This window comes from Ursus americanus, chromosome 3 (genome assembly GCF_024610735.1).
Source record: "Ursus americanus isolate L20-20 chromosome 3, mUrsAme1.1.p, whole genome shotgun sequence".
In the NCBI taxonomy this organism is placed as follows: domain Eukaryota; kingdom Metazoa; phylum Chordata; class Mammalia; order Carnivora; family Ursidae; genus Ursus; species Ursus americanus.
Window position 1 is genome coordinate 2,018,301 of NC_142129.1, and position 27,591 is coordinate 2,045,891.

The 27,591-nt window shown below is 37.5% G+C and overlaps 1 protein-coding gene across 5 annotated transcripts in view; it reads left to right on the forward strand.

Annotated features, from left to right (window-relative positions):
- The window catches only part of LMBR1 (limb development membrane protein 1), a 220,603-nt gene that overhangs the window by 82,277 nt on the left and 110,735 nt on the right, over positions 1–27,591 (forward strand). For all 5 annotated transcript variants that reach the window (XR_015723765.1, XR_015723766.1, XM_045792226.2 and 2 more), the window contains exons 6-9: positions 19,916–20,042; positions 20,486–20,554; positions 21,397–21,461; positions 25,249–25,321. Coding sequence is in view for 3 of the 5 variants with exons in the window: in XM_045792226.2 (XP_045648182.1) it covers positions 19,916–20,042; positions 20,486–20,554; positions 21,397–21,461; positions 25,249–25,321 (334 nt within the window). In the remaining 2 variants the exon portion in view is untranslated. The remainder of the gene's footprint in view (positions 1–19,915; positions 20,043–20,485; positions 20,555–21,396; positions 21,462–25,248; positions 25,322–27,591) is intronic.

Genomic DNA, 27,591 nt, shown 5'->3' on the forward strand with positions numbered 1-27,591 from the left:
GCTTTATCTTATAACAGTATAAGTTGTAAAAAAAATAAGTATTATGTTTAATAGGTAACTAAACTTCAAACTTTATTTTATATGATGATTAAATTATTGACTAAAGTCTCACAATTTAGGGCTCTTTGTGAAATGAGGAAAAGTTTTACTATGGAGGAAATAAAAAATAATCAGGTTCAGATTTTAAAGTGATTATACTCTTAATTAAATTGGCCCTACTACTTCCAATATTCATGAAACAACTTTATGGAAATAATCATTGTCAATTAGAGTCTCTTTTCCAAAGCTTTTCTTGGGGGGGGGGACTTGAAAACTATCTACCCTTGGTTGGAATAAATTATATTTGAAAGTAAAATTAATGTCCAATTTCATGGTGACTAGAGAGCTGCTTACCTGGTTATGGCACGTTATGGCACACACCCACAGGTCCACAGGATGGCTGGAGTTTGGACTGTTAAAATCTTCTGTTTGGCATTTAAACTTATATTTATTTGTCTATAAAATAATTTATTCAGCATGGCACAGTTTTTAATCTTCTGATCTCTATGAAATGTTTGCCAGTCTATGGTTGAAACTTGGTATATTACTTACCAACCCATTTTTTTGGCCCATTTGTACAAGAAGTAAAAGTTGCATAATCAGATAAATCAAAGGCAATTAGATTGTTTGATAGTTTTGACATTAGGGAATATTTTAGGTTGTGATATACCTGCTTTTCTTTAAAACTGAAGTTATTAGCAGTTACATTACTTAAAAATCTATTGGTTTGCACATCTGGTAAGCAAAGTAAGTTCTTATCAAGAAAGACAGTTCTTAAACTGTTCTAGAATGATTGAATATTAAAGCACTGAATTGTCAGAAGTGTGTGTGTGTGTGTGTGTGTATGAATGTGTATGTTCTTTTAGTGATTAAAAATAAGATTAGCAGGCAAAAACTGAAAAAACAAGGCTATGTCAAAAGAAGAAAAAGTTAGAATTAAGTACTGAAACAACCAGTTCATAGAAAACATTTCCTGTTATTTTTTTTAGAACACAAAGAAGAAATGTGAAGTTGTTTAGAATGCTAGATTTAAATAGATTTAAATACTTGAATACTTTCTTATTTTAGTTGGGATTACTTGATATTTAATGTTTCTCTTTACTCTTTAATTAATCAGTATTGATTTTTATTATAAGCAGTTGATTTTTAAAACAGACTTGGAAAGGGCTTAAAATATTTTAAAGCTTTTTTGAGTTATCAGGAAGATTTGTCTGATCTCTTGATGATTTTTGTTTCCTTCTTAAATGCCCAGAATTAAGTTACACTTCTGATTAAAATTTTTTAGGAGAGATGTAATAAAGTACTTTACTTTGTAATAAGAACTTAGTGCATTAGATAACTTAAAAATACTGGATTCACTATTATGAATAGCTTCTGATTAAGCGTTCTGAATGTTCCTCTTTTCTTTTTGCCATTACCTTAGTTCAGGCTTCATCATTTTTTACTTGGATTATTTAAACCACTGTCCTACTGTTTTTTTCTGCCTCCAGTTTCCTTCCTATACAAAGTAACTTCTACACTGCCTTCTGCCATTGTTTTCTTTTTCTTTTTTTTTTTTTTTAAAGATTTTATTTATTTATTTATTTGACAGAGAGAGAGAGACAGCCAGTGAGAGAGGGAACACAAGCAGGGGGAGTGGGAGAGGAAGAAGCAGGCTCCCAGCGGAGGAGTCTGATGTGGGGCTCGATCCTAGAACACCGGGATCACGCCCTGAGCCGAAGGCAGATGCTTAACGACTGAGCCAGGCAGGCGCCCCTGCCATTGTTTTCTTAATTATATTGTGTAACTTACCTTCATAAAATTATTTGATAGTTTTTAACTGCCAACAAAATGAAGTCTAAAATCTATAACATATCTACAACTCTGGAAATTTGGCTTTCATCTGTCATTTAGGCCACATTTTTCAGGAGGCTCTCCTATTCCCCAAGCTGTATCCCACTGAACTTCTCACCCTGCCTAGCACTTTCCAGGTGCATTCATGGCCTCCTGTCTTCATGTGCTGTTCTCCCAGGAACAGCGCTTTTCTCACTTCTGGGTGGAATTTGTCTTTAAGTGCTACCTCCTATTGCTCCTGAAGTCTTTCTGGTGGGCCTCCTTTGCGGTGACCTGCTTCTTCCCCCTGCAGCAGGGGTTATAATTATATTGTGATTTTTTGTAGGTGTGTCCTTTTCTCTTATTTACCATGGTATTCCCAAATATATATATTTAGCCTACCCCAGACAAAGCTTTTGTACAGGAAAAATGAAGCATAAAATCTGAATAGGTCTTAGGTCCCGTCGATTTGTCAGAGGAAGGATCTAAAAATGCACCAATGCTCCCCTTTCTGGAGGGGGCTGGTTATGGGTTCCTGCATGGTTGTCTTTCAGGGTGTGTTATTTTTAGAACCATTTTAGAACCTCAACACAAAAGAAGACATGGGAGTTTTCATTGTTTTGGTACAGTTTAGGCTTTTAGTCCAGAACCTCCGGGTTAAATTATAATGAGGCTCTTCACAAATGGAGTGAGTCTTTACAGAATCCTTACCATCCTTGGCTTGGTTTACAAAACCGTATCTCCCCCACCCCTATCCTGATTCTTTAGCTGGCTGTTAGGAATGAGCCCCACAGTCACCACCATTTTTGCCTGTTGGGTGAGACTGGTAGTTCCAGGTCTCTCGTTGTGCTGGAGCTCAGCCTGACTGCAGCCTGCTTGGCGGGATGTTGACTGCCTGCCAGGGTGTCAACGTCTTCCTTTTCCTGGCCATGCCCTTCAAGGGCCACGTGTTCAGCAGTGGCGCTTTCCCCTGCCCATGGTGCTCTATCCCCAGCTTCCTTCTCCACCGGGCCTGTTAGTGGAGGACTAGCACGCCTCCTGGGTTGGAGTGCCTCAGAGGCAGGAAGACAGATGCTAGTGTGTACTTGTGATAGAATTGATGAAAAGTTAAAGTCAACTTTGAAAATAGTGTTAATATTGTTAACCTAATATCTTATGTGCCAGATCTAATTCTTACATAGAACAGGCACTAGCATCTTTTTTCCCTGCAGCCAGGTATCACTGAAGGTTCATGCTTGTTTTGTATTTTATTGTTTTTAAACTGCTTTCATATATTTCATTTGATCTGTTAAATATCTGAGAAGTAACTAAGGCAAGTTTTATTACACATTTCTTCTAGGTAATGTCTCAAAGCCCAAGTTTTCTTGGGACACTCCCAGGACATAGTCTGTGGCAGAGCTAGTACTACATGTTGAAGGGTGTTTTTTCCCCATGTTAGTATTGACTAATCAAATAGTTCTCAAACCTTCTAGAGATTAGAGAAGGGTTACTGCAGTGCAGTTCTAAAAAGATATCTCATACTATTTCTGTTTTTAAAAAATCAATAAATGTATATGTTTTCCTTAACAGAAAACATCTTGAGAGATTGTGAATGTATATTTGGTGAGATTGCCAGGTTTTAGTGGAGATCAGGGGGCATGCTCATGGTTGCAGTGTTTGATCGATTGATCACTCAGGTGAACCCCACAAGCCGCATTAGTGGTTTTGAGCATTGTATGTTTTCTTTTTTAGAAATTCTTAGTCATTTAGTGCTATAGTGAATGATTATTTAAATACCATGAATCTAAGGGGCGCCGAGGTTTAAGTGCAATGTGGATAAAGAACATACAACTAATGATGAGACAAATCATGATTCTGCAGACCCAGTGGTGAAGGTATTTGCCTCATTAAAAATTCTGCTGCACATTAAGATGGCCCTGGAACTTCAAAATTAAGGCTAACCAGAGAAAAATTGAATAATAATTTTATCTAATTTGGCTTTTTATGTATTAAAAATAGACAACTTTGGCCTGGAGTGTTACTTACTGAGAAACATTTGCAAATAACTGTCTGAAATCTTCTCTTACTTCAGTACGTAGAAATAAAATATGAAGGTTATAAAAGGTTATAAAAAATAAATTAGTTTTTTTAAAACTTCAAGATGTTAGAGATTAAAACATATTATAAGTTGTAATGCATAGAGAAATTTTAGTCTGTATATTTTACACATAAGGCTTTGTTTGGATCTGGTTATATGATGTCTGATGTCAACTCATGAATTTTTTTACATAGTTTAAAGGAAGTTAAATAGCATCTATCATTGTTAAATAGAACCAAGTCAAAAATTTAACTGTATAACCAAATCCCTGTATGATTAAATGCATAGATAAGTTCCAGGAAAGCAAGAAAATCTCCAAAGACCAAACTGAACAGGCACCATAAAACCCAAATAGTAAGTGAGTAAGTGATGCCTTGGCTGTGTTGGTCAGGACAGCGAGGTTGGTACGTGGTGGCAGAGGATCATAGGTGCATAGAGGCAAGGAGATGCAACCGAGACCCTGCTGAAAGCCTTCAGCAAAAGGGCCTCCTTGTTTAACACACACACACACACACACACACATACATGCGCACACACACACACACACACACACACACACACCCATGTTTCCACACAGGCACTCACACCTTTTGCCCACTGATAGGGGAAGACTGTACTGTCAGCCTTAGTTATGGGCAAAAGTCTCCTCCACAGGCCTTTACCTCCTAGGAGTTGGGGTTCAGTATTTAATACCTGCTGAGAAACCCTATGATAAGAAATTAGCATAAAAGTTGTTTCAGAGCATTATGTATCATTGTCATTTTAACCTAATGTATAATACTTTTAAGTAAATTTTAGTTAAAAATGGTTTATATAAATATATAATTAAAGTTGGTTTTAGAAAGTTCATTTAATATAATGCAAGATTCATAATCCATATATGTTTTTGACCTGGTCCTATATGTAACTATGGCATGTGCTTAGTTTAATTGCCTTTAAATTAATTGTGTGAGAAAACTCAGGACTTGACAATAAATGTCCCTCAAAGCCAAGAATGAATAATGTAGTCTTTTTTATTTTAGCTACACCCTTTTCTGTGAGTTTTTACAAATATCTAATATTTTAATCTATGTAGTTAATTTTGTGAGGTGATTAAAAAGAATGCATCTAAATTAATTTTTCTCTGTATTATTCAGTCTAAGGCAATTTATATAAGAATATTACTCTTATCTATTATTTTTAAATATTTTATTGTGTTTTGATCTTTTCTATATTTCTTATTTGTAATTTTTGAACTTTTTTTTTTTAAAGATTTTATTTATTTATTTGACAAAGAGAGAGACAGCCAGTGAAAGAGGGACACAAGCAGGGGGAGTGGGAGAGGGAGAAGCAGGCTTCCCAGCAGAGCAGGGAGCCCAATGTGGGGCTCGATCCCAGGACCCTGGGATCATGCCCTGGGCTGAAGGCAGACACTTAACAACTGAGCCACCCAGGCACCCCTGTAATTTTTGGACTTTTGACTAGAAGCTGTAGCTTTTAGAATCACTGCTCTTTTCTTATTCCCCCCCCTTTTTTTTAGTCTATAATTTCTCCATAGATTTGAACCCGTCTACTTTCTATCATTTAGGGATTTCTTAACATTATTAATCTACTGATGGCAGTCTTGTCTTCTAGCATCATTCATTCATTTAATTCCTATTGGCCATTTTATTGTATGCTCGGTATTGTTGCAGCTGCTAGGTATGGTGCAGATTAATTGATTGATTGTTTATTATATATTTTTCCTGTCTTCTGTGATAATCCATCATCTTGAACCAATCTCCCTGATTCCTCTTTTCTCTGTACCTGTTAACTTTACTGGCCCTTTATCTGGAATACAGTATTAATTTGCTAATTGTTAATTTGGGAACATTCTTTGGCCTTTTTCCAGATTGGGAGGTTTTGTGGTCTCAGCTTGAATTGGCTCTGATTTCATCAGCAAATATGGGCACACAGTCTTTTCTTTTGCCCTCTCCTCTTTAGCTTTGTAGACTGTTTTGGCCTCTCATGGCCTTACTGTTCAAAGAAGATCTTTTCCATCTGATGTTCAGAAATCCTCAAGATTCCAAGATGGTTTCTACAAATGTACAAATCCTTCCTGAATGCATCTGTATTGTAGGGTCCTTAATGTTTACTTTTCCTGTCATATCGGGCTTGCATGAAGCATACTCATGAGGCTGATGATTTTGTTTGATTGTCCTATGTATCTTGACTTCTGTTGTTTTTTCATTAATATTTTAATTTTAATTTAAACAATTTCATAGAAAGCCAATTAATCCAACATTATATTTTATATCATTCCAAATTACCTGTCAATATTTGTATTTGGAGTATTGTGTAATTATAATTAGTGTGTACATGTATTTTATATCCTTTTTAATAATAATTTATTTTGTGTACATAAATTTTCTGGTGCTGGGCAGAGAAGTCCAAGACTTGGAAATGGGCAGAAGAGATCCTGGGTGTTCTGTCAGTGGAGTCCTAGGCGTTGTGTAGTGGACCATGGTAGTCATCCGATTTTGTAGGCGTGGGTACCTTTGGCTGATTTTATATTGAATTGGCTATTTTACATGTCTTTAGGGTTAGAGTTAACTTGTAGGAAAGTAAGAGCAATGAAAATGATTTTGTCTGATAGAATTGATTTCTTTTCTATACAAAAGGTGGCCCCAAACATTTTATTATGTACCCATAGGATACTATCCAGTTTTGCATCTAATAGCAAATTGATTTTAGCGTTTCCAATTATCTAAGTATATCTGTGTTTTTCACATTCTTCTTTGTCCTGGTCTTAACAAAAATTAAAACCATCTGGCTCTGTTGGTAAAGGATGTGAGGAACAGAAAGGACCAGGGTACTCAGAGGGAGCTGCAGTTAGCTAGCAGCAGTAATACTATAGGCTGACAGAAAATGGGGGTTCTGGAGGTAGAGTGTCTGGTAAATACTTAGAAGTGTCCACCAAGATACAAGCTACTGAGACATGTCGCTCAGAACCAGATCCTGCCTATCTAGATCTACTTTCTAGATCCACTTACTAGTTCTACTGTCACCAGAGTCAGGAGGTGATAAAGAAAACAGGAGGGATAAAAACTCTTAAATATAAAGATGAGTAGGGATTCAGAAAATGACCTGATATTTGGGAAAAGCCAACACTGTGAGAGGTACCAAACTCAATGTATTGCTCAGAATGAATAGACAAAGAGAAGATTTCAGAGAGATTTAAAAATATTTGATCTAGCATTGTAGACATTTTTTGGCAGAGGAAATTAAGGATATCTTATTCTCAATATTGCCAGAAACGAAAGTTCTACAGTTATTCTGATTTAAAAAAAATCAAGTCCAGACAGTTTGCAGGATATTTTTACCAGACTTCAAAGAATAGATAACTTCAGTTTTATACAAATTTGTTCAGAGATTTGAAGATGGAACATTCACAGTTTTACGGCACTAATATAATCTTGATACTGAAAGTAGACAAAGATAGTATAAGAAAGGATCATTATAGGCCATTCTTATTCGTGAATACTTGTGAATCAGAAAATATTAAGCTGAATTCAGCCAAGTATGCAAAAAAAATCATCAAAGAAAATTTCATTTCAGGTATGCAAGATTGGTTTCACATTCGAAAATCTATGGCTATAATTCATATTAGGAAAGTAAATGAGAAAAAAAAAATCAAGCGAGTACCTCCAAAGAGACACAAAACACATTTAGCAAAATCAGTAACCATTCATGATTAAAAAGCGAACTAAGAACTTGAGGGAACTTTCTTAACCTGATAATGGGTATCTACTCTGTTTGTAACTGACATTGTACTTAATGGTAAAATGTTAAAAGTATTTACTCTAAAATTGGGATGCCATCTTAAATCCTTTATTTCTAATAACACTGTAATGGAGTTACTAGTAGCACAGTTAGAGAAGAAAAGGAAAAATTGAAAGGAACAAACAAGTCATTATTAACGGGTGATATTGTCTATTGAAAAATCCCATAAATCTAAAGTATTAATTCAAATAAGAAAATTGAGCAAGGAACCTAGATATAAGATTAATAGGAAAAATTAGTATAGATTAAAATAGAAAAATAATATACAAAAATCAAGAAATAACAGCAATAAAGAAAATCTAATTAAAAATATTTTTATAGTAGCAAGATTGCCTAAGGTATTTTGAAAATGAGACAAGTGATATGTAGAATCTTTATGGAAATAATATAGGAGTCTCCTGTAATATAAAATGCTACAGGAGACTTAAATAAATGGATAGGTTATTCTATGTTTATGACTTTCTTTATATGGTAAAAATAACAGCTCTCAAATTATTTTTCAGAATCAATGCAATTTTTTTTTAAAGATTTTATTTATTTATTTGACAGAGAGACAGCCAGCGAGAGAGGGAACACAGTCAGGGGGAGAGGGAGAGGAAGAAGCAGGCTCCTAGTGGAGCAGCCTGATGTGGGGCTTGATCCCAGGACTCTGGGATCACGCCCTGAGCTGAAGGGAGACGCTTAACGACTGAGCCACCCAGGCGCCCCAGAATCAACACAATTCTAAAAAAAAAATTCCAACAGATTTCTTAAAGAATGTGATAGCAGATAGTAAAATTCTTGTGGAGGAACACAGAGCCAAGAATGGCCAAAACAATTTTGAAGAACATGGTGATGAGACCTGTTCTATCAAATAAAAAAGGAGCAGAGGACTGGAATAGACATGTTTCCAAAGAAAACATACACGTGGCCAATAAGCACATGAAAGACCTCAACAGCACTAGTCTTTGCGGAAATGTAAATCAAAACCACAGTGAGATGCTTCTTCACACCCATTAGGATGGCTGCTAACAACAACTGCAAAACACCCCCAAACCATAACAAGTATTGGTGAGGATGTAGAGAGAATGGGACTCTCGTACACTCTTGGTGGGAATGTAAGATTGTGCAGACGCTGTGGAGAACAAGCAGTATGGTGGTTGCTCAAAAAATTAAAATAGAATTACTATATATGATCCAGCAATTCCACTTCTGGGTATATACACATAAGAATTGAAAGCAAGAACTCCACAGATACTCATTTATTCATTTAGAAAAGTTTTTATTCAAATTGCAGTTAGTTAACATACAGAGTAGTGTTAGTTTCAGGTGTACAACGTAGTGAAACACTTCATATACCACCTGGTGTTCATCACGACAAGTGCACTCCTTCGTTCCCATCCCCTGTTTCACTTGTCCTCCCGCCTACCTCCCCTCTGATAACCAGTGAGCTTAGGGTCCTCCTACTCCACTGCCGTTTTCCTCTCTTTCCTTCACAGATCTTTTTGTACACTTATTTTCCTGGCAGCGTTATTTTTAATGTCCAAAAGGTGGAAACAACCCAAGTATCCACCAGTGGATTAATAGATAAACAAAGTGTAGTATGCATCTACAATGGAATATTATTTCACCTTAAGAAGTAAAGAAATTTTGACACATGGTGCAACATGGATGAACCTTCAGAGCATTATGCTGAGTGAGGTAAGGCTAACACAACAAGATGAATACTGCGATGGCACTTGTACGAGGTCCCTAGAACGGTCAAATTCATAGAGACAGAAAATAGGATGGTAGGTGCTAGGGGCTGGGGGCAGGAGCACGAAGGAATGGGGACTTATTGTTAATGAGTGTAGAGTTTCAGTTGGAGAATGTGAAGAAGTTCTGGGGATGGATGGTGATGTTGATGGTAGAACAGTGTGAATGAATGTATTTAATGCTATAGAACTATACACTTGGTAAACTTTATGACGTATATGTTACCACAATAAAAAATAAAAGTAAATAAGTGACGAGCATGGCAATTCAAATCAGTGGTTATATTTGGCCAGGTTGGCGTGGAAGTTTGGTGCAGCTGGGAGGACCACATGGGTGCCCCAGTGGTTGTGATGATGTTCCTTTAAGTTGGGTGGTATATCCACAGCTATTTTATAGACATACGGAGCTAAACAGTATACTGTCATTATTTAAAAATAGGAAGGAATAAAAGGCTATTTATTTCTTGGTAATGGGCTCACATTACCCAAATTGAAGCTGATATGTAAAACTAAAATGCCAATTTCTTGGTTTTCAATGGGAAACTATAAAATACACATGCATGCGCACCTATCCAGCCAAAGCAGCTTTTATTGAGAACTGGAGGGAATGTGGAAATCAGGGAGACATGGGCCCAACTCAGATAATGGAGTGAGGGCAGAGAGCCCTAAGCTTTATGTGGTATTTTGGAATTCCTAATGCTTTTTGTGTGAATGTACTCTTTGCCACATAAGTGATGTGACGCCACATCTAAATCATGTGGCAGTACTTTCTATTATATTCTACACTTTAATATTTTGTACATTTTGCTGTAGTGATATGATAAAAACCCTAATCTTTGTTATGGGACTGAGGATTTGACCTCAGCATGAGTTTGCTATTATGGAATTGAAAATTAATGTTCTAGTAAAAGAAGCTTTTATGTATTTTGCTTTATTTCCTTTACTAAATTAGAGGTTTGTCTTAAGTATGTTTGAAGCATTCTCCCCCACCTCCCTATTTCCACATCAGTTTGTCTTTGGTGTCTTATTTCTGTTGTGTGAGGAGGTGGAAAGCACAGGCTCTGAAAGCTGACAAACCTGAGTTTAGAGTGAGTGCTGGCAAGCCTTGAACAGGGTGACTATAGGCAGATTATTAAACTTTTTGGGATGTGAGCTTCCTCATTTATAATACCGTTTACCTTCTAATTTATCATGAAGGTTCAGTGAGCACATATAAAGCAACTGGTAGGAGCTCAGCAAATGTCAGTTCCCATCTCTTCTTTTCTGTGAAATTGATAACTAAAGGTTATTGGAAAAGAAGTAGAAGGAAAGGTTTTTACTGGCTGACCATTAAGTTATTTTGATATGATGTAGTATATTGAGAAATATTTTTTCCAACTTTAGAATTATGTTTTAAAATTTTAATATAAAGTCCTTGCAGTCTTTTTATGGTTCAGTTCTTTTATTTACTTGTTTCATTTACTTGCTGTATTAATTTATTTACTTGCGATCTTGAGGATTTTTGTTTGTCTAACATCGTGGGAAGTTTCTCATAAATTCGAATACAATGAACATCTTAGTTAAGTGAACTGGCAATGATAGTGTTTTTAACTTATCCTAAGATACATTCTCTTTGTCAAATTTTATTAACTTGAACATCTTATAGTTTTAATTTTTCCATCTTAAATAGATTACATTAAATGCAGAAAATATTAATATTAAAAAATATTTCACTGTAGCTTAACAAATCTTTCTGTAAAGCTGTTTTCTTTGACCTGGGACCAAAACTTTTTTTGCCCAAACTCTTAATGATTACCTTGGGAGCAAAGCGGGGGAAATGTTTGACACTCTACTGATGCTTGTCTGTAGCTTTTTTCATGGTTTAAAAGAATTAATACCTGCCTTTATTTTCTGTTCCTCTTTAGTGTTTCTATCGATCTTCCCCAGATGACGGCATATGTATTTGGTGCAGTCTTGATAGCATGCTGAGCAAACCTTATCTTAGTGTTCCTAAGAGACTCTTTTTTGTTAAATGAACAGTGGCTTGATATTTATTTTAAATGTTCTGTAAATGTAGAAATTTTCCCCAGGCTTTCCTGATAGGTAGAGCCACAGTATGTCACATGGTGTTTCCATACCTTCTGAGAGGCCAAGATGTCCAGGCAAAATCTTGTTTAAATTTTCATCACCATAGAAACATGTCAGCTTATTGTTAGAGCTTTTGTATATACATTGTAATTGTCACTTCCTTGATCTTCAGGACAAAGCAATTAAGTGTGTAGTTGGCCAGCACAAAAAGTTCAAACAGCAATTATAACTCTTTTAATGTTTTAGACTTTTACCCATTCAGTGCTTATTTAAATCTAAAAAGAAATCTGTCTACACGTATTTAGTCTTTACTAGCCTATTTAATTTAACCTGTTATAATGTCGTGATAGTTGTAATTTTCAAAATAATATTGATATGAAACTAGCGTAATTATATAGCTTGCTTTTCTTAAGAACAATATAGTGTTTCATGAGCAGAAAGAAAGTACTCAGTTTCAATGCTGTTTTTAACTAGTACATTGAGTGCTTATTGAACTATGATTTTAATAAAAGGGGTGGAGTTTCATTAAAGTAACTTAGGTTTATGGTTTTGGGGAGGGGTTAAGTATTCACACTGGAGATAAAAATATGACAGAGTTCTTGAGATCTTAGTAATATATGACATAATACAAACATTCAAAAGTACTTGAAAGAAGTACAGCTGTTGATAAGTTCAAGTTCTTATAGTTTGTGATCTTATATTCAGGAGACCTTCCTTACTTTTTAAGATAAACTAATGGACACCTTTTTCCTCTCTGACAATGTTTTGCCACTTTGTTATTTGCAGGGTATTTCAGTAAGTTATTCTGACATCTGGCACATCTTTTAGCTCAGCATATGCAAGAATAGAGTTGATAGGAACCTTCCCCTTGGGGCTTCCTAGCTCCCGATTTTGAAAAATGAGCAGTAGGCGTATTTTTTGCTTATATGCTGCTGTGCTGGTGATTAATGGTAGCGATAAAAGCTCTCCCAATGCTTTCATTACTTTGCCGACAGAATCACATACAAAAGTTTAAAAATCTCACGTGTTGCATGCCAAAAAGCCTGTACTTTTTAAGTTTTGTAATACTTTTATGATCTTAAGAAAGGTAGTAGCTAGAGTTTATGTATTTTTGGCACTTGTAGGAACCAGTCAATTCTGAGTTAACAGATGAAGTCTCTGGTTATTTATAGCCCCATTACCCCTCTTCTCTCTGTCCTAAAGTTGTTGAGGATAAAAAAAGCTGCCACATTGCATAATGAAAAAATTTATGTTTTTCTGTTGGTGTTGCTAAAGCTCATAAATGTGACACTTTACTGATTTCAAGTTGGGCTGATTTTTGTCTCATTTAATAAAAAAGAAAAAGAAGAAGAAAATACAATTAAAAGAAAAACATAACTGTCCTGGCCTCCTAGTGGACTGAGTCAGAATAACGGTTATTTCATCCTACAGCAGTTATCCTCAGTATTTCATAAATCCTCTCCAACAATTTCCATGACTTCCTCTGTGGCAGCCTTTTCTGTAAGTGTAATATTGCTAATTCACTCTTTCATACTTAGATTGATAACTGAAAATGAGCAGATTTCTTTTTGTGAGTTATTTACTATTTTTCAAAAGAAATATTGATAGTAAATTTTGAACCATTTATACGATTTGACTACAGAGGTCTTTTTTTTGTTAAACGATTCTTTTATGACTGCTTAAGCATGTGAGTATACATTTTAGGCATTTCTTCTTGATATCATTCATACATATGTAATAGAAAAAAGCATCTTCTTGGAATTATATATTCTGTTTCTTTTTAGAAAAACTTCACATGTAATTTTTTTTTAACACAAAGAGATTTACTTGAGGACTTAGTTCGTCAGTGTATGGGAATAAGTGTGTGGGTCTTGAACCTTGATATCACTGTCAGATGGGTCGTATGTAGGCTGCATTTTAAAAACTATTTTCTTAATGAGAGAATGTAATTTTTATTAATGTAAACAGGGGTAGTTTTTGAATTTAGTAGTAGATTACCTCTTTTTGACATAAATGCTAATGAAAATATTAAGTAGAGCAATAGCATGTTAAATGAGGTTATTTTAACTAGGCTGTTTTCAAATGATTTTATATCAAGGTTAGGTTTAGAAAAATAACCAAAAAGTACTTGAGAGTACAGAGAGTACTTATATCAGATTTTGTTAGCAGCAGGCTGTTAATAATCTGCTCTGACCAATATGGTAACCACTAGCCATGTGTGACTATATAAATTTAAAAGAACTAAAATTACATAAAATTAAAAGTCCAGTTCTTCGTTCATAGTAACGACATTCTAAGTGCTTAATAAACACATATGGCTAGTTGCTGTCTTATTGGATAACACAGAATAGAACAGTTCCATCATCAAAGAAGGGTCTATTGGACAGCACTTTTGTATGCTATTAAATCATAAATAATTTGTTTCATCTATATTTGTTTCATCCATAATTATTTTGTACACTAAATAGCAGAAGAAAGTTTTAGGGATATGTGTGTGTAGCACCTCATTTGCTTAGAGGTGGTGCTAATGAGATTTGATGTTTATTTGTTGTTGCATTAGGGTGCCTGTTTCCCTGTTGCTGGCCTGTACTTCTGTTAGCAAGTTCTGACTAAGAGTGACATGATCAGAGTTGTATTATGCAAAGATTGCATTCCCACTGCAATGTAGGCAACAGGTCAGGCAGAGAGAGACAAGAGTTGGATACTGGACTACTAGCTAGCAAAGTAGGGAGTTGTCCAGGTGAGACAGATGTGGTGGCAGAAGGAGAAGTGGATGGATTTAGTCATTAATGACACAGTAGAATCAGAAGGATTTGGTGTTTGAATAGATCAGAGTTCAAAGTGTGTGTGTCTGTGTGTGTGTGTGTTGGAGGGTGCAGTAGGAGGGGGGATGACAAGGATGTTTGCAGCATCCAGAAAAAAGAACACAGTGGGTAATGGTGCCATTAATTGGGGTGTGTAACACTGAAGGAGCAGGTTGAGGGGATAAAGTGATAAGTTTGACTTTAGAATTAAATTTAAGTACTTGTGAGATACTTGAGGGGAGGTGGCAGCTCAGATGTACGGACGGTCTGGGTCTCAGTGGTGAGATTTGGATTAAAGATATAAACTTCAGGGTCGTTGGTTACATGAGGAGGCAAGATCACCAAGGGGAAGAACAGAGCAGTCTATCTGGTGTCTTCATCAGATCAGCTGTCTTCATCAGAATTGACTGAGATGTCTTTGGGCTGGTTCGCAGGGATTGGCAAGCTTCTTGGTAGTGCTGACATATGCCAAAGTTTGAGAAGCACTGATCCAGCACGTTGAAAGGATGAACATCTAAGCCTGAGCCATGGGAGGAAAGGGATGAGACATTTTCCTTTCTATAAAGAGTGGAAGAAATAAGAACAGAGACAGAGAAATCAGAGGTAGGGGAAGGAAGCTGAGGGATGTGCAGGCTCCCCAGTTATGTCCTACTAAGGAAGAGGCAAGGGCAGCTGCAATTTGCTAGAAAGTAGGGAATGAGATTAGGGTCAAGGAGAATGGAAAACATTTGGAAAATCATTGAGGGAATTGTTAGCCTGAGATCAGCTAAGTGTTGCCGGGTAACAGCAGAGGCCCACTTTGGAATGTAATAGCACACATTTCTCAAGGTTTTGTAAATTTCTTTCACAGGACTGAGAATTCAAGGAATGAGCCACCAGTGGAATTAAGCTATCTGGTGGAAATCAGAAGGACCAGGAATATTAGAATATTATTGGTACTAGATTATCATTAAAATACACAGTTCGACATAGGGTTTAGGCAAGTGAAAACAAGACCAGTTGGAGGAATTGGGTGGATTGAGGGAGTGGAGGTTATAATGATGGAGACACAGTATAGGTTAGAGGACTGGAGGTATCAGAGACAAATATGGAGCAGTCTCACGGCCTGAGATCTTAGATGTGGGTCTGAGAGACAAGGGAGTCAGGCTAGTGCATGTGTGGGGCTGTGGCAGAATGGAGGTCGAGTTCATTAGGAGCTTGCACGTTAATCATCATGGCAGGGGAAGTGATAAGAAGTGCTTGTCTACCTGGTATTCACATCAAGAAACGTGGGATTGTTTCTTATAGGTTTGTGGATGGTAGGTGACAAGAGATGGGAAGAAGATGATAAGCTGGCATTAGGGGAAATAAATTTAATCCAGAAACACAAATGATATGTGAACTCCAAAACCTTGGAAATTTTAAAAACAAAGGCAGTAATTTGAGCCATACAGTTAACTCATATATTCCGCTTACTAAGCACCCAGCCTAATGCTAAGCATGTTACTTATGTTAACTCATTTGATCCTTAAAATGACCCCGTAAGGTAGGGATGTTATTAATAAACCTATTTTATAAAGAAATAAACTGATGCACAGAGAGTTTTAGAAATTTGCCCAGTGTTACACAGTTGGTCAGTGATAGGACCAGGCTTTGAACCCAAGCAGTCTGCTGCTGCAGTTGGGGTCCTGAACTAGCTTACTATACTGTCTCATAAACTGAACTTAGATATTTTAAAAGTTATTTTTCTGGGTGCCAATCTCTTGGAAGTTAATTCTTTTAAGAAAAAAGTTAAAAATTAATAACAACATTAATTTGTTCTCATATTACTTAAAGTAATGCACTTTCACTCTATGAAATTTGGAAAATACAGAAAAGGACAAAGTATACAAGAAAAATAGTTCCTTGTAACCATAATCTTTTCAGCTGGCCTTGTAGGACTTGGTGTTACACAAACATGATAATACCCCTCCTGTCTGGGAGAAGGGGCTATGACCAAGCTCCCCCTGCAGCTCTCAGTCTCTGACAAGCATCAGCACGTTGGGTCCTTGGGGGACCCTTACTTCTCCCACCTGCCTACTGCTTGGGTAAGAGCATTCACTGCTAGATCGTGGGAGTCTTCTCATTGCCCTTAACCCAACCTTGTGGGCCCTTATTTGTTCTTCTCTAGAAAGCCATGTTAGCTGCCCACACTTGTCACCCAAAGCTGCCAGAATTGTGGAGGGTCTGAGATTTTACTGTATTTGCAAGCTGACAATTAAGTCTGCTAGATTCCTGCATGGTGGTTGTAGACATGAGACTCCTGGATCAGAGACAAAGGACTTCAGTACTCAGAACAGGCAAGCCATGAGCTAGCTTCCTGTTCCCCAGGACAACACTCCGTCCCACCAGCCTCATGGGGACAGTGTGGCTCAGGTGGAGGCTGCTCCTACTGTGGGCTCAGATCACAGCTGAGGAATCTCAGATTTCGGGGAACCCACAAATGGGCTGCAAGCGAACTTGCCTGCCCTTTGCTCTGTAGGAAACAGATCTACTTCTCCATCAGAGAGACACCATCTCTATTTTCCAAGGCTGTCTGCTATCCAGACATCCTTAAAATGATAGGCCAGTGGCTCCTGGGAGGCTCGGTTGGTTAAGTATCCAACTCGATTTCAGCTGCGGTCATGATCTCAGGGTCATGGGATTGAGCCCCGTGTTGGGCTCCACCTTCACTGGTTAGTTGGCTCAGGATTCTCTCTTGCCCTCTCCCTCTGCCCTTCCCCCCCTGCATGCGTGCGTGCACTCTCTCCAAAATAAATAAATCTTTTTTTTTTTTTAAAGATTTTATTTATTTATTCGACAGAGATAGAGACAGCCAGCGAGAGAGGGAACACAAGCAGGGGGAGTGGGAGAGGAAGAAGCAGGCTCATAGCGGAAGAGCCTGATGTGGGGCTCGATCCCATAACGCCAGGATCACGCCCTGAGCCGAAGGCAGACGCTTAACCGCTGTGCCACCCAGGCGCCCCCAAAATAAATAAATCTTAAAAAAAAGAAAAGTCCAGAACATGGGCTATCCCTGCCTCTGTGAGATGCACAGAAATGAGAGAGACTCATGGAGCACTGGCTTCCAATGCAGAAAAACATATTTGAAGAAAAATACATTTAACTGCTAAGAAATATTTCTTACCAAAGTATAAATCTTATGGTAGATTGATTCCCCAACATTTAATATCATCGTAATGGTTATATATTATACTTATTATTACATTATTATAATTGTTTAATAATTATATTATTAAAACGCTTTTTGGGGACAGTGGGTCTCAGTTCCAAGAATCATTACTGTTTAGTTCATGTATCAGAACACGGTTACAAGTGTTTAGCTCATATTTCGTAACACTTAAGACACCTGTTAGGTGTTTTGGGAGCCCTAATATTCCTAAGTGCTGTTTGGAGGCAGGCAGGATTTGGGCTCTAGTCAGAGATAGGAAGAGACCAGCTGAAAGGGTATTACACATATGCATCAGAGCACCTATTCTTTTGATCTGTTATAAGCTTTCCACATAATATTTGATGTGTAATAAGAAGGTTCTTGCTTACAAAAAAAGACTATTGCTCAGATAAAAGGAAGGGAAAAGAAATTACCGTTAAAAGGTAGTCAGCTCTCTGGCTCACTTGGTAGAGCATGGAACTCTTCATCTCAGGGTTGTGAGTTCAAGCCCCACACTGGGCGTGGAGCCTTCTTTAAAAAAAGAAAAAAGGGTGGCGGTCATGTTTTGGTATCATAAGTGGTTTGAAAGTTGTGAAGTGCAGGTTTGGAGAGTTCGTGAGGAAACCTGGAGAGTGTTTTTTAGTAGTATGTTTGGGGACTGTATTTCATCTCACTCGAATCATAACTACTGTTAGATCTGATGTGTTAAATAAAATGCAAGCGTCATTCACTCTGGTCCACTGGCCTCCCTTTCTGTGAACACTTAAGGTGTGCTGACGGCACATTGAGGATGACATCTTTTAACCTGCCCAGGGCAGCCCTGTGGTAGGACTGGACTATAAGAGCAGGCCCCTCCAACTTGGAATCATAGTGGGGGGCTGGGGCTACTTCGCCAGGGTGCTGGGGCATTCCCTCGCCTCTCCATCTGAGGATTGTGTGCTGTGATTGAAGTGCAGCCTATCCCTTTAATTCACGAATTAGCAAATAATATAGGGTGAAATCAAAATAAGTGTATGTTTTAGGTCTTTATCGCACACCTTTAAATTATTTTTAATGTGGAAAGAGATTACATGAGATGGTTATCGAGAGACATGGATTTACTTCTAATTTTGTTTGTTTTATTAGATGTACATTAGCGTATTACAGTATAGAACATCAGTGTGAATCTTTGAATTTAGGTACAGATTCAATCACTTGGTACTTTTCAGAAATATAAGACAGTTGTTTTTTATTAGTTTGTTTGCCTTGTCCAATAGGTTTCAAGTTTAGAAGCCTGGCCTCTAGTTTGGCCCTGAGGTCAGAATTTGTTTTATATTTAGGGGCGCCTGGGTGGCGCGGTCGTTAAGCGTCTGCCTTCGGCTCGGGGCGTGATCCCAGCATTCTGGGATCGAGCCCCACATCAGGCTCCTCCGCTATGAGCCTGCTTCTTCCTCTCCCACTCCCCCTGCTTGTGTTCCCTCTCTCGCTGGCTGTCTCTGTCAAATAAATAAACAAAATCTTAAAAAAAAAAAAAGAATTTGTTTTATATTTAAAACAAAATTGTGCATAAAGATGGTTTATTATATTCCAGGCACAAGAAGTAATGATGGTTTTATCTAATGTGAAGAAAGGAGTAGTACGTAATTGATAGCTATGCCCTGTGCTTGGCCTGGGTTTCTGTGGCAGGCTTTGCTCAGGGAGTCTCTGGGTTGCACAGCAGAGGACGCTGGTGGTTGTAGGAGCTGGGGGGCACTGGCGGCTGTGCTGGCGGGAGCAGAGGGGACACTGGTGGCTGTGCTGGCCGCTGCGGGAGCCGGGGTGGCCACTGGCAGGAGTGGGGGAAGGGCTGGGGGGTGCTGGCAGCTGTGGGGGGGAAGGCGGAGGGGGTGGGTAGGTGCTGGTGGCTGCCCTGACAGTAGTGGGGGAGGGGGCACTGGAAGCTGCAGGGGGGAGGGGTGGGGGCGCTGGCAGGGGAGGAGACACTGGTAGCTGCGGGGGGTGGGAGGGAAGGTAAGGGGGTGGTGAGGCGCTGGCAGCTGTGGGGCCGGTGCTGGTGGCTGCTGCTGTGGGACCTGGCACTGTGTGGGCTCACGGGTTCTGGCGCTCCCACGGCTGCTTGGCCGCGGACCTTAGTCATCCTAGACGCCCTCACTTTGAACCACAGACAAAAATTCATCAACCTGCGTTTTAAAACCCAGTTCTGAGAAATGTTTTCATGATGAATTTTTTGGGTTGTTTAAAGCTTAATGGTATTCCACATAATTTTGTAAAGCGAAGTCAGTCTAAACATGACACTGTAAAGCTAGTGTTTTTTGTCTTGCTAATAATTATAAATTTTCTCCCTTTCCAAAGAATTTTTGTGCTTTCATATAGTTAAAAACCTAATTAATCATGAGATGAAATAAAATACAATTATCTCCATTATCTTTTTCAGGGAATCCGAGCCCGAATTTTAGAAACTCTGGTCATGCTTGTCCTTCTCGCACTCCTTATACTTGGGATAGTGTGGGTAGCCTCGGCGCTTATTGACAAAGACGCAGCGAGCATGGAGTCTTTGTATGGTAAGCCGGCTTCTCTCCGGGACGCTGAACTGGGTGTGTAATTACACATTTGCTTTCGTGAATATTTTAATAATTCTTTGTGTCGTTAGCCCTTGTTGTTCATTTACAGAGTTAACAAGTCTTAGACATGTTTAAGAAAAGAAATGAGTGTTCATGTGTTTGCTGTATTCAGAACGAGCAAGCAGCTTTTAAGATTTCTTTGTTTCTTAGCTGGTTTCTGTTCTTAAAATTCCATGGAGACTTTTTCTGTCTCCAAACAGGTTTTGCAAGAGGGTTATTTCCTTTTCTTCTATTTTAGATCTTTTTATTGTACAATTTAGAAATTATATGGTTTAGTAGACTCAAATAGGCAATTATGTTTATCAAACATTAATTTATAGTCAAGCTGTATTCTAATGTACAACGTTTTGGATTTACTAAAATATATTTGTGTTTCTTTACAGATCTCTGGGAGTTCTACCTACCCTATTTATATTCCTGTATATCTCTGATGGGATGTTTGTTACTTCTCTGTAAGTATTTTTCTGGCTTAATGTTGATGTGAAAATGGAGTTCTTTTTTTTTTTTTTAAGATTTTATTTATTTATTTAATAGAGATAGACAGCCAGCGAGAGAGGGAACACAAGCAGGAGGAGTGGGAGAGGAAGAAGCAGGCTCATAGCGGAGGAGCCTGATGTGGGGCTCGATCCCATAATGCCGGGATCACGCCCTGAGCCGAAGGCAGACGCCTAACCGCTGTGCCACCCAGGCGCCCCCCTGAACTTTTTTTTTATGTTAAAATACATTTTGATAAGCTGAAGCCATGAAATAAAACACGTGTGTTAAGGAAAACCTCTCTTGTAGAGAGACACACACAGGCACACACATGAACGTGCACCCACAGGCACACAGCCACTGAAGCATTAGATTCTTCTTTCGAGTGGTAACGCAGAATTCTGTGTGGTGAATTTGTGGTCTTTATTTAAAATGTGTTCAGTTTTACTTGAGGCATTGCTGCGTATCTCAGGGATATTATAAGCAGATAAATGTAGTTAAAAGGAGTTAAGATAATAGTTGTTTGGTTCTCAACTCCATCAGCACTTGGAAATTTAATCTGCTCTTTAGTTGGTTTTCTTTAATTTCTTTTAAGTGAAAATACTTGTTATTACTAAGCCTTCTCCAGTCTTCAGGTATCTTTCATCCTCCACCTGTCACCCCTTCTAGCTTCTTTATTGATGAGTTGAAGCATCCTCTGACAAAACACTGAGAGAATCTAAATTTAAGGCAAGAGTTTCCTTAAAGCGATAATCTTTGAGTCTGTTCTGTGTTTTGCACTAGCAGTTTATCTGCTTCCTCTCTGTGGTCTCTCCTGCAGTGTGTACCCCCGTTGGCCTTTCCCGCATGTTCACAGTGATGGGTCAGTTGCTGGTGAAGCCAACAGTAAGTGTGTCATCTTGTTTGTTAAATAAATGTGTTTACTTTTGAACATCTTTTAGGTTGTGAATTAACAATGAAACAGAATATTTCTGTGGGCTTGTGACCTCATTATTATTTTTGCTTTTGTTTTAATCTTTTTCATCTTTGGAAACCAAATTTTTTTTGCTTTTAAAACACTTAACTGTGGACACTCAGGTAGAAATTCCTCTAGCAAATTTTAAGACAAAATTTACAAATACAAGTATTTTAGGTGTCTGTTATAGCAGTAGTAACTCTGTTATGTTTCAAAATTTACCACATATATTCCTTGATTTTCAGGGCAGTTATGTCTCTGAGAAATTGTCTGCATGTTGCATTTTGATTATACTTTTCACTTTAATCTCAGAGGTACCATATATTCATTTTTAGATGATTTTCAGTTAGTAGTAATCCTAATGATTTGTCCCTAATTTCTTTGGCTTCTAGCTAGCTCTTTTGTCAAATATTTACTCACATGAAAAGAATTCTTAGCTGCATTTAAGGAACTTTCCGTTTACATTATTTTCATGGGTCCTTACTGCGTGCGAACTCAGGTCCACTGACCTCTAGCCTCTGCTCCCGCCCTGCCCCCTCGACTCTGATTCCACACTCACCAGCTGATGGGCTGTGCTCACAATGGGCTGTGTGCTTTCAGTTTCCAGGTGTGTCTGGGGCTTCCTCCCATCAATGCGCCCTGCCTACTCCAGCCACCTGACAGCCTCCTCAAGGCCTGGCTCTGATGTGGGCTGCGCTCACTGCCTATCTTTGAACCTTGCCTCACCTCTTCTTTAAGTTGAAATAATCAGGCTTCTTTCTCTGCACTTTTCATATTCCCCTTCGTTTGTATTTCACTAGTAGTACCTATTAAATTATTTTGTTTCTATGTTTGTCTTTCCTATCAGGGTAATTAATCAAGGAAAAATTTGGGGAATATTGTAGTAGATATTCTTTTAGTAATGCTTGCTTAATTTTGAAAGATTTAAAAAATACATGACAAATAATTTCTTCATATCTTTTTAAAAAGTAAAATTGGATTATTTAACTTGCTACATAAATGTATACACACTCAAATAAAACATTCTATCAAATCTTGAAATTCACTTCCCTCTTGAAGCGGTTTTATGACACTGCATTCTTAATTTCTTCCTGATTCTCTGGCAGAGCTTTATTTTATTTATTTATTTTTTTTTATCTCTTTCTCTGTTTCTATTTCCTGGCCTCCTAAAGATAGGCAAATGTTCCAAGTTCTGTCCTTGATCTGACGTTGCTCTGCTCTGTTCTCTTGACCACCTCTGTGACTTTCATGACACTTGTAAATGTGTAACTCTAGGGAGCAAAAGGCACTGAAAACAAACCACACCGCATTGTAAATGCTGCACCTGAATACCCCACGGAGCTGAAAGCTCAGCTCCTAGAAAACCAAACCACTTACTTCACACCCTTCCCAATGCTGAGTTTTCTCCTAAACTTGTCTCTTATTAACATTATTGTCAAAACTTTAATTATCTTCGCCTCTTTTCTTGCTCCTAACATGCAATATTAATGATATTCAGTCAGTGTAGGCTCTGTGTTTGTGATAAGTACTGTATTTTACACACATTTCATTTTATCCTGTTAAAAACCCGTAAGTTAGGTGGTGGTCTTATTTTATGGTTCCGTTATCTGTAGTTCGGAGAGATTAAGTCGCTTGTACAAGATTACAGATCAGTGAGAATGGGGCAGGATTTGAACCCAGAGACTGGTTTCAGACCCTGGGCTCTGGGCCACTGTTCTGTTCTGCCATAAGCTCCAGAGTACTCGAACCACTTTATTGCTGAGTGTACTTCATACCTCTTCACCTCTGTGTTTTGCTTATAGTTTCTTCTGATCCAAATGCCTTTCCCCTTAATTATCAGCTAAGAGGCTACTATTATCAAAAACACTTGCCAGAACTTTTTTTCTTCCCACCTAGAAGTTGGGGATCTTTCTTCCTCTGAACTTCTGTAACATTTTATTTTTGCTTCAGTTATAACAGTTATTTTAACCCTGTAATTTTTTTTTTTTTGAGTTCATTCTGTCTCTCCTGGACACTAGAATGTAAGCTGTTTGAGGTCAAGGACTGTGTTTGACTCATACTTAGGTCCGCATGAGCTCAGAGTGGTTAAGAGTGTAGGCTTCAAAAGGCAGATAACTTTTCTTTGCCAAACCCTTGTTTATTGGCATATTTATAAGATGGGGATGATAACAGTCTGTTTTTCATTGGGTTGTTGTAGAATCAAGGGGATGATGCACACAAGCATTTAACACAAATATCTGTGTGCCACTCATTGTCACTCACTCACATGAAGACAGGCCCATGGTGGTAAGTCACTAACAGTTTGCATTGTAAAAAGAAATCTTTTTGTATGGGCTAGACCTTAAGAAAAGTAAAAACTGGATTGTGATCCAAACAGTAGAAATGGTGAGAACATTGATGGGAAAGAAACTTGATCCCACAACCTACAAAGATATAGCCCCTGCCTTCCTTAGGCTCGGAGCCTGTCGTGGATGAACTCAGCCCAGTCCACTACCTGCACTGGTACTGTCCATCTGCCCAGTCTTTCCCACTTAGAACTCAGGGGTCATTTCCTGGGGGAGGCCCTTACTGGTGGCCCGCTGAAGTGGGTCACTCCACCATTTTCTCCAAGGTTGGTCAGCTTTTGTACTTGTTTATTTGTGTGTTATTATTTTACTGTTCTTATTTTACTGTTTTATTTTACTGTGATAGCTATGCCTATTGATAATAAGGGATTACCAGTATTTGTTGAAATACTGGGGATTATTGGATTGCTCTAAATAATTTTTATAGAAATTAGGCAGATTTGATACCTGATAGGAGTTGCGTGCTTTGAGACTCCTTTTTATGAAAATACCTAATCAGGGAGCTGAAAGGATATACATATATAGGGTTTCCACCCTTTTGCTTTGTTCATCAACTTCTCGCAATTTATTGTTTTGCTGGGATAAGCAGTTTGGGTTTGAATTATATTAAATATATCAGCTCTGGGCTTCTTTCAGATTTTCCCCAGAGCTAGGAAGATATTTAGGATCATTTCAGGAAGGATAGCTATTAACAAATCTAGAATTAAACATATTTTAGGTTTTATCAGTTGTGAATATTGTGCAGATAATATTCTATATAATTGGTGATTGATTAGTCGTTCTTGTTTTTTACTAGTGTTGTATGACATAGTAGTGAGTGGGGTATATACAAGCATATTTCTCTAGGGTTCTATCTATAGAATGATTTTGATAATACCAGTATTCATAATTTGCAGAAAATTTTTCATATATGCAGATGATGTAAGTGGAAAGTATCGCATGGTAGTTACTGAGTTTATAAGTATCGTGTGTTAAATATTATGTAGGTAAATATAAATGAAAAACCAGTGTTGGACAGATTAATCTATTCCTTCTTGCTTTAAAATATTGGTTTGGGCCTGAGAGATATTACTGTATTTAGCCTTTTGGATATTGAGAATTCATACATTTATTTGTCATTGAGAGAGCAGTGTTCTTTAATCCTTTAAATTTAAATATATGTAGACTTTCTAATAGTCAACTTTTGATGTGTTTAGTTATATGCTGAAATATTTTTCCTTAACTTATAAGCAGAACAGTTTGAGTATTTTTATTTTAAATTCCTAATGATTTTGAATGGTTATCTAAAATCATAGGCCAAATAGCCTAAATGTTCTCATTAGCACTAGTTTTGTAATGTTACATTAGTCAATGGTTTGATCTTTGAATTTAGATTCTTGAAGACCTGGATGAACAAATTTATATTATTACCCTAGAGGAGGAAGCACTCCAGAGACGACTAAATGGTACGTATATTTTCCATAGTTAAGCTCAAAAAAAACTATTGAATTCAAAAAGACAGCTAATTGAGGGGGAAAAATACAAGCCTTAGCACATTCTGCTGATGCACCAGGTCAAGCCTTAAGAGTAATGTGTGAACGTCCCAGGTGAGGACAGTTTTGCTGAAGACTAGCGGCACTACGGTCAAGTTCCCGTCTTTCCCTAGCTGTGATTAGCTGTAATCTAGCAAGACCAGTTCACTTCCGAGACACTGGCCGCTAAGGTACACCTCTACTGCTATGTATTTTAAGCATGATGACTTAGTTACTAAGGTTTTGCAAATTTGCATGTTTTCTTAGTGACTTCAGTATCCTTCATTTCTTTCCTGTTGAAATCTTTAAGATCAAAAGTAGTATGTCTCTTTGCTACTAGGTGCCAAATTTGACTGTCTCAGTTATGCTTAGGAGCTCTGTTGTTATTTGGGAATGGTGTTCATTATCAGCTATGATAACCAAGTAAGCGTGTGAAAGATCTTAAAGTTTAATTTTTATTTACTCATCCTTTTGGCTTCAAATGAAGAACCAGTGAAAAAAAGAGTAATGACATAGTTTAACAGAGAAATGATACAGTTTGGGTAAATTTTCTTTCTATTTTACTTAAATGCTTTTCACTCTGCACTTTCTTAACCTGCAAAGTTGTTTTTTTCCTTTAATGTTGAAAACCAAGCCCAAGATCAGATTATTAATAGCTAACTGTATTTCAGGATCATAATTAAAGAGTAGGTATAAAATGGAAGTTATTTTACGTATGAAATAGGAAGAAATATACCTACTTTCTTCAATTACAAATAGTGAATTTAAATCATCAACTCAAAAGTGTTGCTAACGTTTAGACCTTTATTCTTAGATCAAAGAATTTCAGATTCTATGTATTTTAGAGAATTCTTGGCAACAATATTGTATCCTTTGGTACCAATAACTTTTAGACTGGAACTACATGTATCTTTTATTCTTCTAATATTATTAAAGCTATTTTAATATTTAAGCCTACTTTATTTCAGAATTATAACTTTACTCAATACTGTCAGCTTTATAAAATTTCATTAAAGTAGTAAATATTATTATAAATTTGTCTTACTTAGGTAATCATGCTAATACATGATAAATGTACCTGAATTGTCGTGCCGCTGCCCGTAGTGTGCAGTTTATGTTTCAGCCCGAGGTATATGGTCTTTCTGTCTCACAGATCAGGAGGCTGAGAACTAGGGAGAGTAAAAGATAGTGCCCCATGCGGGCACCTGGGAGGGTCAGTTGGTTAAGCTTTCGACTTTTGATCTCAGCTCAGGTCTTGATCTCAGGGTGTGGGTTTGGGCCTCACATCAGGCTCCATGCTGGATGTGGAGCCTACTTAATTAAAAAAAATATAGTGCCCCGTAATTAAAGAATTTGAATTAAAACAAAACTAAACCAAAAATATAGCCTTTTCCCACTTTTCACTTCCAGAAAAAGTCCCTCCAGAATCTTTCTAGATCCTTTGGCTCCTCAAATTTCAAAGTGGATCATTATATCTAAAGAAATTGAAAAAGAGGTAGTCACCAGAAGGCTAGATATATTACAAAATGAAGCCAAACCCAAACGAACAAAAAGCCCTGACTAGCACAGAAATATAATTTAGACAGAATTAAGCATGATATGATAGCTAATGCTAAGTATAATTTTATTTTCTACCATTTTGGTAAGCCAGACACCACTTCTAAGTGCTCTGTTGGTAGGTTGTTAAAGTCCTTTCTGTTGACACTCTTTAATGATATGTTGGGATAGCTGCTGTAGTTTTGTTATTTGCTCCTGTTAGCACCGTGGACTGTTTCAGGTAGAAAACAACAGGCTTGTAACATAAATGGTTCTATAGTAAAATGGGCATATTGACTAATATAGATTAAAATCATAAGCTTCAGTAGGGTGTATTTATCAATGTGTGCAGAGGGAAAAAAAAAGCAAAAAACCCCAGTATTTTATGATTTGCTATTTTTTTAAGAAAGTATAGATAATATAGGGCTAATAATATAGGGATAATATAGGGTGGCTTAGTTGGTTAAGTGTCCCGCTCTTGATCTCAGTTCAGGTCTTGATCTCAGGGTTGTAAGTTCAAGCCCCATGTTGGGCTTCACACTGGGCGTGGAACCTACTTTTTTAGATCATAGAAGGTAAGTAGTGGAAATCATCCCCATGGGTTTTATTTAATCTAGTATTACGCCAAATGGATTTTGTTATAACACTTATTTTGCAGTTTAAATTAT